Source organism: Poecile atricapillus, chromosome W, assembly GCF_030490865.1.
Source record: "Poecile atricapillus isolate bPoeAtr1 chromosome W, bPoeAtr1.hap1, whole genome shotgun sequence".
NCBI classification, from domain to species: domain Eukaryota; kingdom Metazoa; phylum Chordata; class Aves; order Passeriformes; family Paridae; genus Poecile; species Poecile atricapillus.
The window spans coordinates 7007618-7020935 of NC_081288.1; the positions used below are offsets into that span (position 1 = coordinate 7007618).

The window sequence follows — 13318 nt, forward strand, 5'->3', positions numbered from 1 at the left end:
AGGGAAGTCTCTTCATGAATCCTGTGCTGTGAACCAGACACAATACACCAAGTTCTCACAAAAATCCCATGAAAAGGACTCAGCAGAGGGATCTCCAACTCACTGGAAATCATTCATCTGGGCCCATGCTCTCCACAGGAGCTGATCAGTGCCAGGGTTACAGAGGGTATGTGCAACCAGGACACCCAAAATCACCTGCTAAACCGGGCTGGGGGGTCTGTCCTAAGTGACCCCTCATCAGACTTCTTGGTGTTGTGGTCAAACCAGAGGCTGCTGAGAGGATGTCTGTGTCCATGTGGGAACCACAGCCCAGACACCTCACTCCAGCACCAAGGGTGTAGGACCAATAATTAACTGCTCAAACCTCACCTTTAAAAAACAAACAAACAAGAAAACCTAGAGATGCTGCACGAAGATAAAGAATCACAAACCAAGGCAGAAGGTGCCACAAGAGCCCATCACTGCAGCCTTTGGTGCTGTTTTGACATCTTTGGGTGGACTGGGGGGAAATGGAAACAAGCTGAGGGTTGATGCTTTGCACTGGGGTGTTCAATGACACTGCCAGTTTCTGAGCAGCAGCAATGACACAACACAGCCCTTGAGTGCAGTTTCACTCTGGTTTATTCTTTATTTCAAAAAATAGATTATAAGAGCAAAAGAATCTTTCAAAAAGCAAGGAAAAACACTGTGAAAGGCAAGAGGATCATTTCAGTGTGCATCACTCCACCCTGCCACCACTGCATCCTGGGGAGCATCCAAACACTTCTTCAACCTGGCAGCAGCCAAAGGTACCTTTTCCCAGACCTGCCAGACTCAAAGGATTCCCTCACTTCACACAGCCTTGGTTCAGTTGTGCAAGGCCAGTGGGAGGCTGTTTTGTTGGCCCAGTAGCTCCCAACACTGTCAGACTCATATTTCACCTGTGCCAGAGCTGCTTGGTCAGGTATGATGCCACGCCAAACCACGCTTGAGGAACTCTATCAGCAATCATATTCCTGTCCATAAATCCCATTTTTCTCTGTGAGTGGTTGCTGCTTTCTCTTTAGCCATTTCCTTACACCGTTGATTCTTCTGGTACCAGCACCCACATCTTCACCCCATGTCACTGAGGGCTTGTCTGAAACTCTGATTTTTTTTATTTCTTTTTTTGCATAGGAAAGGGAGTTGGAAATTCTTGCATAAAATCTTACGTTGCTCTAGCATCATTCTAAAGGTGTGTTATGCTAAAAACTTTTAAGAAACAAGAACGAAAACACCAAGAAAATCAAGGTGTTCTTTCAAGACTTTGATTCTTCTATTGTTTAAGACACCTGCCACAAATCTGTTTTTCTACCTTTGTTTTCCTTTGACATACATCAGCTGTCCAAGCTCAGTGCAATTATTCTGAATTAGCATAAAACAAATTTTCAGCATTTGGCTAAGTTACCATTACAGAGATCAACAAAGGGAATTCTGCCTGCCCAGGCAGGGTCTATGTTCATCTCTCAGAGAACCTCATTCTCAGGCCCATTTTCCATCCTGCTCTTCACAGGGTCTTCTACAGGTTGATTCTTTCCCCTTGCACAAGCCGTGCTCGGAAGTTCCAAATATCCTTCAAAACAAAAATGAGACAAAAGAAAATCACCTTGAGTGCCAGAAAAAACAGTGACCAGGATTCCAGTTTACAGAGATGGGAATAGAGGATTACTTAGCTCTTATCATCTTGTGAAGGCAAAATAAGACCTGGGCACTCCTCTGGGAAAAAACTTCAACTCTGGCTAAAAAACATCCTTAAATCTACACAAAAACACAGAGACTTCTCTGGGGTTTGTAAGAGCAACCTCATTTCCACTCAGGAGAAGAAGAGAGCCTCACTACATATCCCTTCAGATTTCACCAAGTACCTAAATAACCCAGGAACTGAAAGCCAAGCAAGCCGTGGTTTCACAGACATGAAAGATCAGTTTGCAAAACACAGCTGGGCACTTCACCACACCCAGCACACTGGGGGGAAACACGCAGAACAACACAAAAATGCCAAGGCTGAAAAAGAAAGTCCCCCCTCCAGAAAGCCCCAGATATTGTAAAACATCTACATTTTAGAAGAAAATTGCTGCTTTTACATCTAGACTTTACTGCATTGATAGTGGCTTTGCACACCCTTGGGAATTGCTGTGGATTAAGGTATTCAGAACATTTTCACCCCAGTAACAAGGTTTATTTTTCTTTCAGTGCCTGGATCCCTGAAGAATTTACATTTGCTTTCTATTTTACTCAATGGTCTCAGTTATTCAGCAAGAGTCCATTAGTCCCACATTTTTTTTTTTTTCCAGGCAGATGTGTATCACTGCTGGCAAACCTGCTGTAGCCTGGAGTATAAACAACTGATGTGGAATTATATTTAAGCAAAAAAAATCCATTTGTTATTGCGATCAGATGTGGCTACTTGTTTTAAAAGGAAAATCCACCCACCCTTAGGAGGGGAAACTCTAACAATGTGGACGTACAAACTGGACAAGCACTGAATATATTCCAACTTACAGTTTTGAATTCAGGGCAAATGACCACAATTTTTTTATTTACAAGCAGGGCTTCAGAAGGAACTTTTGGAGCTCCAGGGATTTGAAGAGGCTGCCAGAGAGCAAGGCATGTTGAGGAAAAAGGCCCCAAAAAAGCCTGCCAATCATCCTCTGAACATCAGGTCTTTTATCCTGCCAAGCACCTTTGCCTGCTACAGCTGATCTGCCAAACTAGGCATAGCAAAGAGCACCAATCTGTCACACGAGAGACTTGGGAAAGGAAACTGACCTGGTTTGCAACAAAGGGCACTGAGCCAAGTCTCACCTTGAGCTCCACAGAAGTCGCATCGTATTTCTTGCAAACCATTTCCTGCATCTCCTTCTCCAGGTCTTCCTGAGTTGTGTTCTTGACATCAATGTAGTGGCACTCTGAGCTGGCGAAGTGGCAGCTGATGCTCTGAGTGAGGAAAGTGGGCACCACTCACTGTCACATCAACTACAAACAACTGCTGGAAAAAAATCTCGTGCATTCCAGATTGTGGACACATCCCTCCTTCCTTACAGATCATGTCAGCAAATTCCTTCCTTTCCAAGTGTTCCAGAAAGCATCCCCTTTGAGAAATACTCTGGCTGCTGACATCCTCTTCTTCCTTCCCTTTTCCCCCTCACTCCCTCAGCCTGAGCTGCACTACTTGATCTCAGAATATCAGCAGCTGGAGTAGAAAAAGAGAGAGTCAGGGCTGGGGCAGACCTGTGTGTTCTGAAAGGGCTCTCGGTTCCTGCACCCAGAGGGTCACAACCCACTTATTTTGAATCCACCAATAAACTGCCACAGGGGCTGAAAGAACAGGCCACACAATGGGCAAACCAAAATAAAACCAGAGCAGCCCGTGCTGCAGTGCCTGGATGAATCACTTCTGAGACAGGACCAGGCCTCCAAACAAGGGCACTTTTGCCTGTTTCAGTTAAATAATCATGCAAGTCAACAAATCTTTTATAGAAAAATGGGTTGTGTGATCATATAAATAAATATTTTTTACTGAATGATGGTGACTCCTGTTATCCAGAGATAGTATACCAAGAAGACAGGGGAAAAAAATTAGGGAAAGTCCTGATATCTGGGACAGCTGAAAGGGAACTTTCAGAAAAGCAAGTACAGCCAGACAGGCTTTAATTTAAACATAGATTCAACATCTAATTTCTACTCCTGTTCTGTTTTTCTGAAGCAGCTGCACAGCGTGCTCTTCTAACAGAAGACAGATGTTTAAAAATAAAATAAAAAAAACAAGAGAGTGCTGAAGTATAATAGGAAGATAAAAACTGCTTGAAACATCCACATATTCATGAACTGAGAATAGATCCAAAGGGGGTGGGGGTTAACAGTAGAAAGAGGGATAACAGCTGGATACTTTTTTTTAAAAGCATCAAGAATATAAAAAACTATATCAAGAGGTGTTTTCCTACCTTTCGGAACCCTGACGTCCTGTTTATCCCAGAGCCATGAATGAGCAGGGGATGGAAGAACACTGTGTCTCCCTTCTCCATGACGAGGTGAACCTTGGGAATCTTCTCATCCTCATCAAGCAGCCCATGGAAAAGTTTGTTGGTTTTACTCTAGGAACGAAAAAGGCTGAACTGAAATCACACAGTTAAAATTAGAGGAAGTGCTGATTTTCAGAGCACAGTAGGGCAGTAAGGACAGCTATGGATCTGCTTTCCCCTGCAAAGAGTATTCCATATGCCAAGCTGGAAGTCTGACTATTACCTACTAGTCCTTCTACCTCCAGCCTGACATACAGAAAAATTGTATTTTCTGTATTTTCTGCAGCTGGGTTTGGACAAAGACATTCTCAGTTGGAGAGAGCACTGGGAAACCCCACAAAGGTGGCCGATGCCACTGCTGGAGTCCAGCCTTCTGCTCCTGGTGTAACCACCACCAGTGACAGTCCAGGCCAGGAAACACACACTCTTAAGGGGAAGATACCACTTGGTATTTTATTCCATCCAGTTGTTTACTGTCAGACTTCTCCTCTTTGGAGCAGCACACATGCTACCAGGCAGGAACAAGTTAACAGGAGACAGAGCACCCAGACTTGGCACGGGCAGTGGAAAATACTGGCATGTGTTTATGCTGTCATGCCACAACGTGCTGGACATTTCCCAGGTGAAAGTGGGAAGAGAGGCAAATCTACCCATGTCACATGGAGTGATGTCACCCAAGAAACTGTCTCCCAAATCAATGTCAGTATTTGCATAAACAGAAAAAAAAAAAAAAAGCCATCACTGAAAGCCTCAGCTTTGACCTGCACATCCTTCCCCTACAGTTAGTTCTTCCCAGCCAAAACACATTCCCTTCCTGCATGCCCTTCCCAAGCCCTCCATGACACTCTACCTCCCGCTCTGGATAACCATGAGGCTTCAGGCTTGTCTTGTGTGTCCCTGGCTGCACGACCAGGCAGCCGTTGTCCTGGTGAGCCCTCTCCATGGCGGTCCAGGCACACACGATGCGGGACGCGGGCCGGAACGGGAAATAGTGCAGGTCCTGATGCATGGGGTGCAGAAAAGTCTGTTTGTCTGCAATACAGGTTCAGAAACCTTCAGCTTCATCAAATGTGACACAGCCTTTTCCTCCCTGTTGAACCACTGTAGCACACCCCAAGGAGCTGCTGCTTCCTGCTGAAGACACTTGGTGTACTCAGTGTCTGCTCCAGCCCAGCCACAGAAGCCAAGGAAGTGAGCTGCCATCCCACCCCAAAATGGACCATGGAGGTGACTCTTGGGTCACACAGTGAAAGCCAGGAGGCTGCTTAGCTCTGTGACCCCTCAGAAGGCTCCTGTTGCTGACCTTCACCACCACCACCACACATTTTCATCACTCATTTTGGCTGCTCTCCGGTTTTGAGAACTTTGACCAGCACAGTGTTGCACAAAGCTCCAACAGCTGTGCTGTCTGCAGGCACTGGATGTACTGCTGTGATGCAAGCAGAATCAGCCCTGTCTGTGCTGCACCCCTGCTCATGTTTATTTAGCTTTCTCTTTAAAAAAAGGGGAAAAAAAAATCTCAATTTATGGACTGCAGCCTCCACAGAGAGTCCATGCCCTAGAGGCTCTCTTCCATTAAGTCTAAACAAAAATAAATATTCTTGAAGTTTTGCTTGTTATTTTTTCTCCCCCATGGAAATGGAAACATCGTCCACACCAAAAGAGCCTTTTATATATAATTTATATACTTCTTTTGCCATTGATTTTGCTCCTCAAATAGACACAGTTAGGATATTTCTACTTCCCTCATTTGCCATTCTATTTAAACTTTGTGCAGCCTCAAAAACTCTCCTGTGTTTTCTCATGTTGTCTCATTAAACCAAGGTAAAAATCAAACAAAACTATCACCAAAATGGCTTTATAAATTTTCAGTGTTATTTGGGTTTAATTTGTTTTACAGCTTTTCTAAAATACTAAGTTCAATTCTGGCATACATCTGGCATACACACAATAATTTACCCATTTTCCTCTAATCCAAGCTTTCCTTACCAGAATCTGGAAGTTTATTTATCAGCATGGTGTGCATTGCCATGATGTTTGGCCCTGTGAAGCACTCAACATATTTGAGGACCTACAAGGAAAAAAACTTTAGGACAAAAAAATAGAAACATGAAGAACAAGAGGAAATATTCTGAGGAAACACTGGGCACTTGGTGTTTGGCTGAGGACAAGGGTACAGAAGGAGACAGGGGAGGATGGAGGGATGCAGGACAGGAGGAAGGATCTGGCATGGCACACAAATGGAAATGGTGGGAGGAGGCCAAGAGGGAAGATGGTGCTGCAGGCTGCTGGGAGGGGTAGAAAAGATGGGGAAGGTACTCCCAGAGAGCAGTGTCTGCCACATGAGTATCAGCTGCAAGGCTGGACCTGCCCAGGGACAGATGTTTGCCTGGATAAAACACATTCAAAAGATGCTGCTGATCTTTCCCTCTAGCCTGGCATGGTTTGGTGAAGTCACATTCCTGACTGGCTCCATATTAGGGGCAGAGCAGCACTGCTTTAAGTCTTCTGCCCCAACCTCCAACCATGCCCTGTTCATGCAGAACACTCTTAAAAGCTGACCTGATCTTCCTTCCTCACTTGTGTGTTTATGGGAGTGACCTGCAGGGTCAGATATCTTCATACACACTCTTCTACCACCACCACCCTTTGTTTTACCTCTGGCAGAGTGCAGTATCTGAACAGCTCTTCATCTTCCTGGAAGTCCTGCACCTTATTAACCACTTTTTCAGACTGACCAAACTGGGACTTCAGGGACTCGTCTTTCATAATCATAATTCCTGGTGGCTTCACCTCTCTTTTACAGATCCTCGTGAACTCCTTCCTGCAAACCAGAGGGAACGTCCATGTTGGAAGAACCCAACCATCTCCAGCTTCCCAGAGTTCCCCCCAGGCAACTGCCTTGTACCTGAAGCGCTCAATGTCCTCATCAGAAACGAGATTCTTGATGAGCAGGTACCCATTGTCTTCATAGAACTGCCTCTGCTCTGTGGTCAGCAGATCATTGTCCAGGGTATAGCTGGGACACACAGGGACACGTTAACCATGTCTGGTGACCAACACGTGTGCTTGGGGGAAGGAAGAACTGAGCTCTGAAGGTTGCTTTGCTTCTATCTCTACCAAGGAAGATGGAGCTTACCAAAACCTCCCAGAATGAGGAGCAACACTGACTTGGGCTGAAGTAGGAATGCTTATCTGGGGTGGGAATTAAGGAATATACAATCAAGCAAAATAGATTAGAACATAAACATGAGACCTCGTTCCTGTGTGCTGCTCATCTTAAAGGCAGGTGCTGTGCTGGACACTCAATCCATGTTCATGTTCATTTTGCTTCTATAATAATAAATGATAATAAGAAATATTCTAAAAATGAAAATAATCTAAAACAATAAGCAGCAGGGGTAAACCTGAGGTTTCACATTCTCGTACACCACCGCAAACCCTCATCTTCCCTCCAGTTACTGCAAAGATCAGGTCCCTCCCAAATGACAGGGACAGCAGGAAGAGAGGAGAGCTTTAGGCTTGTCCTCCACTTCATTTCAACAGGTTTTGAAAATGAATTTGTTTTCTCTTATGCAGAGACACATTCTCATCAACAGGGCAATTAAACCTGACTTGCTAAAGAAGCCTCACAACAGCTTTAGGCATGATACTGAAGCGTCCTCCGTAACAAAAATGAGCATTTTCATGCTGATCTTTTGGTCTGCACATGCATGTTTGCTTCAGAGTTTTATGAAAACCACTGACTTTCCTCTACTGCTCAAAAATGCATGAATGCTTTGGGAATAAGAAATAGGTTTCTTCAAGCAGCTATGTCTATGGTCCCCACACCAGGAAGCTTAAACTTTATCTTGTCAAAAGTCACGTACAGTGGGAGAAGAACGACACATGCAAAAACATGTGGCAAAAATGATGAGACAAGGGAGAAAAAGGTGATGGGAACTGGATGGAAGACAGAGAGAAGATGGGGAGACCAGCTGGCAACCACCACAGCAGTCCCCGAGCAAGGAATCCCCCAAGTGAGGGCAGTAGTGCCCCACACACCCCACATTTCAAGCCTAACTTCAGTGAATACAGGACTCCTGACCATTCTGGCTCCTAAATGTCCACAGACAGCTGATGGAGACACAGGCCCTGCTGAACCCCAGAACAGGGCCTTCCTCAGCACCTCCACCTCCCCAAATGGAGGGACAGCAGACAAGTCCACCCAGTGCTGGACTCCATTTCAGCACCTTCCTCCCAGGCTCTGCAGTGCCTCTTCCTCTCACTGGTTTTGCTCTTGACACTTTGCAACACTCAGAGGACAAATCTGGGTTGATTGGACAACTGAAATCATGAGAGATTAAAACAAAATCAGCAAACTGACGTACCATTTGGTGCATCAAAGAAATCTGTTCTTATTAGAGTCTGTCATTTACTTTATCCATGCACCTTTCTTGCTCTAGCACAGCTTAGTCATGTTTATGTCCAAAGCTATTTGCATCATGACCCAGATTTAAAAACAAACAGGTTGTGCAGCACCTCTCCCTACTTCCTGTATCTTTACAACCAGGGTGTTTTTCCTACCATTTATTCCTAATTTTGTGTTCCTACTTGTGTTATAGCAGTCTGAGTCAACAACTATCCATCTGCCCTCATATTTTTAATCGATTTGAGGACTCCTACATCCTGTTCAATCACATCCTCTTCTATGTATTATAATTCAGAGGTAACTTGTCAGCATTCTCCCCTGTGAAAAAGCAGCTTTTTTTTAAGCAACCTTTATGACAGCAGCTTTAAAAATATTCTCAGCAAGCAGTCTCCACTTGACTTTTGGAACCATGGGACATATCATCGCAAAAACTTATTTCTGCCCAGGCTTCCTTTGCCTTATGCCAGCAGCCTCCAACATTTCCACCTCGGTTCCCATTCACAAACCAAACCTTGATGTTTTTCCTGCTGCTGCTCTGCCAGTCGAATCTGTACCTTTCAAAGAAATCTGACTTGCCGTGCAATTTCTAAGTCATGCAGAGTTTACCTCCTCAACCCCCCTGAATCTTTAAGAGGAAAATTCACTGCAGGGAAGCCTGTGGCTCGGTGCTGGGGGGGCTGTGCTGAGGCCTTGCCAAGATGCTCATCCCAGCTCCCCACAGGCTGCGGGGCTGAAGCTCAGAGAGAGGTTTTGAGGTGGGTCAGGTGCTGACCCCAAAATTCCAGTCAGGGCTGCCACGGAAGCGCTGTTCTCGGCAGCAGGACACAAGGCAGGACTCGCCCTGTGTGTCCTTCCCAGGCCGGTGTCCCTGTAGGACAAACCACGGACCCACAAGGGCGCGGGGAGCGAGGGGCAGAGTGCGCCGGGCTGGGGGAAGCGGAGCCCCGACCCACAGGGAGCCAAAGTCTTGGCTGCTACCGGCCCTTCCCGATCCCACAGCGTAAAGGATACAGGAGCCGGGACCGCTGCCAGCCGCGGGGAGAGGTGCCGCAGGATGGTGTCCAGCCGGGCCGCCGAGCGCTGCCCGAGACGCTCCCCGAACCGCTCCATGGCGCTCAGGAGGCCTCAGCGCTGTCCCGGCCGGGGCGGAGCCGAGGCCGCCGCATGCTCAGAGCCCGAGCGCCCTCAGAGCCCCGGGTCAGCCGGGAGACGCGGGACGGCGGTGGGAAGGGCCTGAGGGAAGCCAGGGCGGGCCCGGATCCCGCCGGGAGCCGCGGGCCGGCAGCACCCCGGGGCCGGAACGGCTTGAGGGAGGCCAGGCCGGGCGTGCGGAGGGTTCGGAATTTCCCGAGCGGATTTCTTTACGTTCGTCCTCCCGCTTCCCCTCTTTTTCCCGTTCTCTGCCAGCAGCGACTGCTGCTGATTATCAGCCCCGTGTGGAGAGCAGTGCTTTGCACAATGCACTGCTGAGGCCGGCATGGATCGGTGCCTTATCTCCTGTCTCTAAGGAGACCGTCAGAGTTTGCCTCATCCCTCCATGAAAACGTCTGGAGAGATTTTGTTTTGCTGCCCCAGTGTGAAAACAGATCTCACACCTGCCGGCTTGTCCATAAAAGCCTCGCTCATGAGCAATCCAGGCCCTGCTCCCAAAGAGGCACCATCACAAGCCTCCTGTAGCTCCAGGCAGTCTCATGGTGACGGGGTGCGCAGCAAAATTCTGCTTACAGCTGCTTTAGGAAGCTTACCTCCCATTTAACAGGTTTTGCTGGAATCTGTGGTGATGTTGATGGATCAGAAACTCAGCTGTCAATACACTAAGCTTCCTGTTAGTGCTGCAGATGAACAGAACCAAGGCATGGTTAGGAAGGGCTCCTGTACAAAACCTGTATCCTGGAAACTGGTTCCTTTAAAATTCAGTGGCAGAACTCCTGCTGATTAAAGTGAACTACAGCGGGTTTACAAACGGCTCTGGTCTGTGGTGCATTCGTGTTTATGGCTCTTATGGTATGCTTGGTGGATAACAAAGGGGGCATAACAGAACAGGCTATTCACAGAAGTCGGACAAACAAGGTTGGGAACCCAGGAAAAAACCCTCTCTAAACGATTTTGTGTAGTCACAGAGGCAAGAGTACAGGCACTGTGAAGGTACAACAGCAGCAGCAGTGACAGCACCCTTCATTGCCAACAAAATTAGACCTTTGACTACTGAGCCATAGGAAAACTCTTAGGCATAAGAGAACAGAAAGTTAATAAAAGTCTCTCAAATCAAACTAGTGAGGGGGAACAGAAAAAAAAAAGCAACTAGAGTAATGGCTTTATTATTGAAGTCCTAATTATAACTCCATCAAAAGGCCTATATATAATTCAGATCTATGCTGCAATTGCTTTCACAATCCAAACTGAAACAGAAACCTCAATAAATCTCATCTGTTTAAAAGTTTAGGTAAAAGCCCCATCAAAAAGATGAAGCAGAATAATACTACACATGCCTATTGTAGCATGGACCTGTTTGCAATATAGATATTTCTTTCACAGGTGTGTGTTTGACGTCTGTTTTGTCTTATGCAAAAGTGTCTTTCATACCTGAAAAAAATAACAAAAAGTAGAGATTTGGCTGTACTGACTTAGGAGTTTGAGAACTAAGATGTTTTTATATATACTTAATTCATTCTTACATAAATATAAATAGAATCATAGAACATCCTGAATTAGAAGGGACCTACAAGAACCATCACTTAACTCCTGGCCCAGCCCAAGACAAGCCCACCCTGTGCCTGAGAATATTGTCCTAAGGCTTCTTGAACTCTGTCAGCCTTGGTCCTGCGACAACTTCCCTGGGGAGCCTGTCCGAGTGCTCAACCATCCTCTGGATAAAGAACATTTTCCTAATATATGCACTTTTAAACAAGAAGAGCCTCAAAAAACCCTAATATCTCTGTGCATTAAATCCCATTATTCCTTTTTCCTTACAGCCTCTCTGGCAATCTTGATACCAGTAAGTCCCATGTCACTGGACTGTCCTGTTGTATTCCATCACACCCCAAAGAATTCAGGACACCTCACCCACCCTGGCAAGAGCAGCGGGTGGCTGAGGTCATTGCCCTGTATTTGTACCCTCCTGCAGATGGATCGAACTTTAACACAACAAAAGATCAATCTCGGCCACTGCTGGCACCACACAGTGACACGGGGACTGCCTGTGGTGTGGCCACATGCCCTAGTCTATTTAGACAAGTAAAAAAACCCAAACCATCCTTTGCATCTAAACAGTCCGGAGTGAATAATCTTCAAATCCTTTGATAAGCATCACTGAAATACAGGCTGAATCTCATGAACCCAGGAAAAGAAATAAGGGAGAAACTTCCTTTGTTAAGGAAACTGATGGTGGCATTAATTATTGTATTAAAATGGAGGCATTTAAGAGAGGCTGTGTCTTTGCAAAGTACTTTTACAGCTATGTCTGTCAGTTTCCTGAATTTTATAGAACATTTTTATACAGATGGTTTGCATTTGGCTTTTAGTTTTAATGTTTTCTGTTCATTAAATCACAAAACTAATAAAAACTAAACGATTGAGATTCCTCTAGCAGCAACAGGAACATTCCTGATGCAGTCTTATAATTTAATAAGCATCTCAATTGACTATTAAAATCCACATTATGATCAGAACTGTAATTCCAAAGATGAGGTCTTCTGAAAGCTTAATTTACTGTGGTGGGAAGTGGCAGCTGCTCCAACTCAGCAAAATTATCTTTTTTAACTGAGATGCCAGGGAAAACAGATGTTGATGAGACAATAACAAGAACAACAAAATCCACCACCACACACATGCAGGTTCATTTCTCATCACCAGAGGAGTCAAGAAGGGCTTCTATGGATGCATAAAAGGGAGAAGGAGAGAAAGGGAGATGTGGATCCATCAGAGAACAACATAAGGGGCATAGTGACAAATGACACGGAAAGGGTCAAGGGTCTCAATGACTTCTCTGCCTTGGGCTTTGCTTTAGCTCCTGACCTCTGCTGAATTCCAAGCCAGGCTTCTCTCCAGCTGTCCCGAACTTCTCAGCTGGGGATGCCCACCCATTCCTTATTGACACAGTGTTACACTATTTTTCTAAATGCACTACAACACAGATCCCTTTGGAAATACCAGAGAACAGCTGGATCCACCAGTGCTCTGAGCAGAGAGTGTAAAAGACCCCATTTGTTGTTGGCTCTTGTGGTGCCAGCCAACCTCAGCAGCCAGTGAACCAGAAGGGAAATGTCTCCTTCACGGACATGTTGCTCCGATTGATGTCCACAGCTCCCAAAAGGGATCCCATTCTCCCTCATGACCACCCAGCTGGGAAAACACCTACCATAGGGCTGAGCAAGAGGGTATTTTATTACCTTTACCGTTTCGAAGCATCAGTCACAGGGGCTGCAATCACATCTCGTGGTCAGAATAGAGATGTGAACTCCTTTGACTCTTCCCAACTGCTCACCTGACTCACTTGACCTGAGTGAAAAATCAGTGAAGCACTAAGTATCAGCCACCGTGCCCACCCACTCCCCGTGGTCACTCAGGTTTGCTGCCCTCTCACTGCAGCTGCCACATTAATTTTAATTTTCTCCTTATCAGAAAAGATTCAATCCTGAATTTAGAGCAGAACGTGAAATCAAAATAATGCCTAACAAAAAGGACCAAACTATTCTGGCTTTATATACTGCCACAGAATTTAAGAATGTTATTTTTCCCTGATGCAGGGGGGGCAAAGCAAAACGCTGAGGAAAACAACAGGCTAAAGAGCAACAAGTGCTACAAACTTTCCAAAAATATATGCTACTTATCAAATGTGTTGATTAGCCTAGTGAATATTTAGATTATT

At 45.7% G+C, this 13318-nt stretch overlaps 1 protein-coding gene across 1 annotated transcript; it reads right to left on the reverse strand.

The window, feature by feature from the left end:
* Nucleotides 1–603: 603 nt before the first annotated feature.
* Nucleotides 604–9621, reverse strand: LOC131592470 (phytanoyl-CoA dioxygenase, peroxisomal-like). Its single transcript, XM_058864000.1, has 9 exons — nt 9463–9621; nt 7180–7235; nt 6949–7059; nt 6699–6864; nt 6030–6111; nt 4891–5072; nt 3963–4112; nt 2824–2955; nt 604–1591 (listed from the first exon to the last, which is right to left on the reverse strand). The coding sequence occupies exons 1-9, from the start codon at nt 9559–9561 to the stop codon at nt 1538–1540; spliced, it is 1032 nt and encodes a 343-aa protein (XP_058719983.1). The 5' UTR covers nt 9562–9621; the 3' UTR covers nt 604–1537.
* Nucleotides 9622–13318: the final 3697 nt, after the last annotated feature.

Excerpts from the sequence above, each read along its gene's own strand:
- LOC131592470 (XM_058864000.1), bottom strand. The coding sequence starts at position 9,561 with ATGGAGCGGTTCGGGGAGCGTCTCGGGCAGCGCTCGGCGGCCCGGCTG. Across the intron at positions 7,060-7,179 it reads CCTCATTCTGGGAGGTTTTG|CTATACCCTGGACAATGATC; the intron begins GTAAGCTCCATC and ends TGTGTGTCCCAG. Across the intron at positions 6,865-6,948 it reads GAGGACATTGAGCGCTTCAG|GAAGGAGTTCACGAGGATCT; the intron begins GTACAAGGCAGT and ends TCTGGTTTGCAG.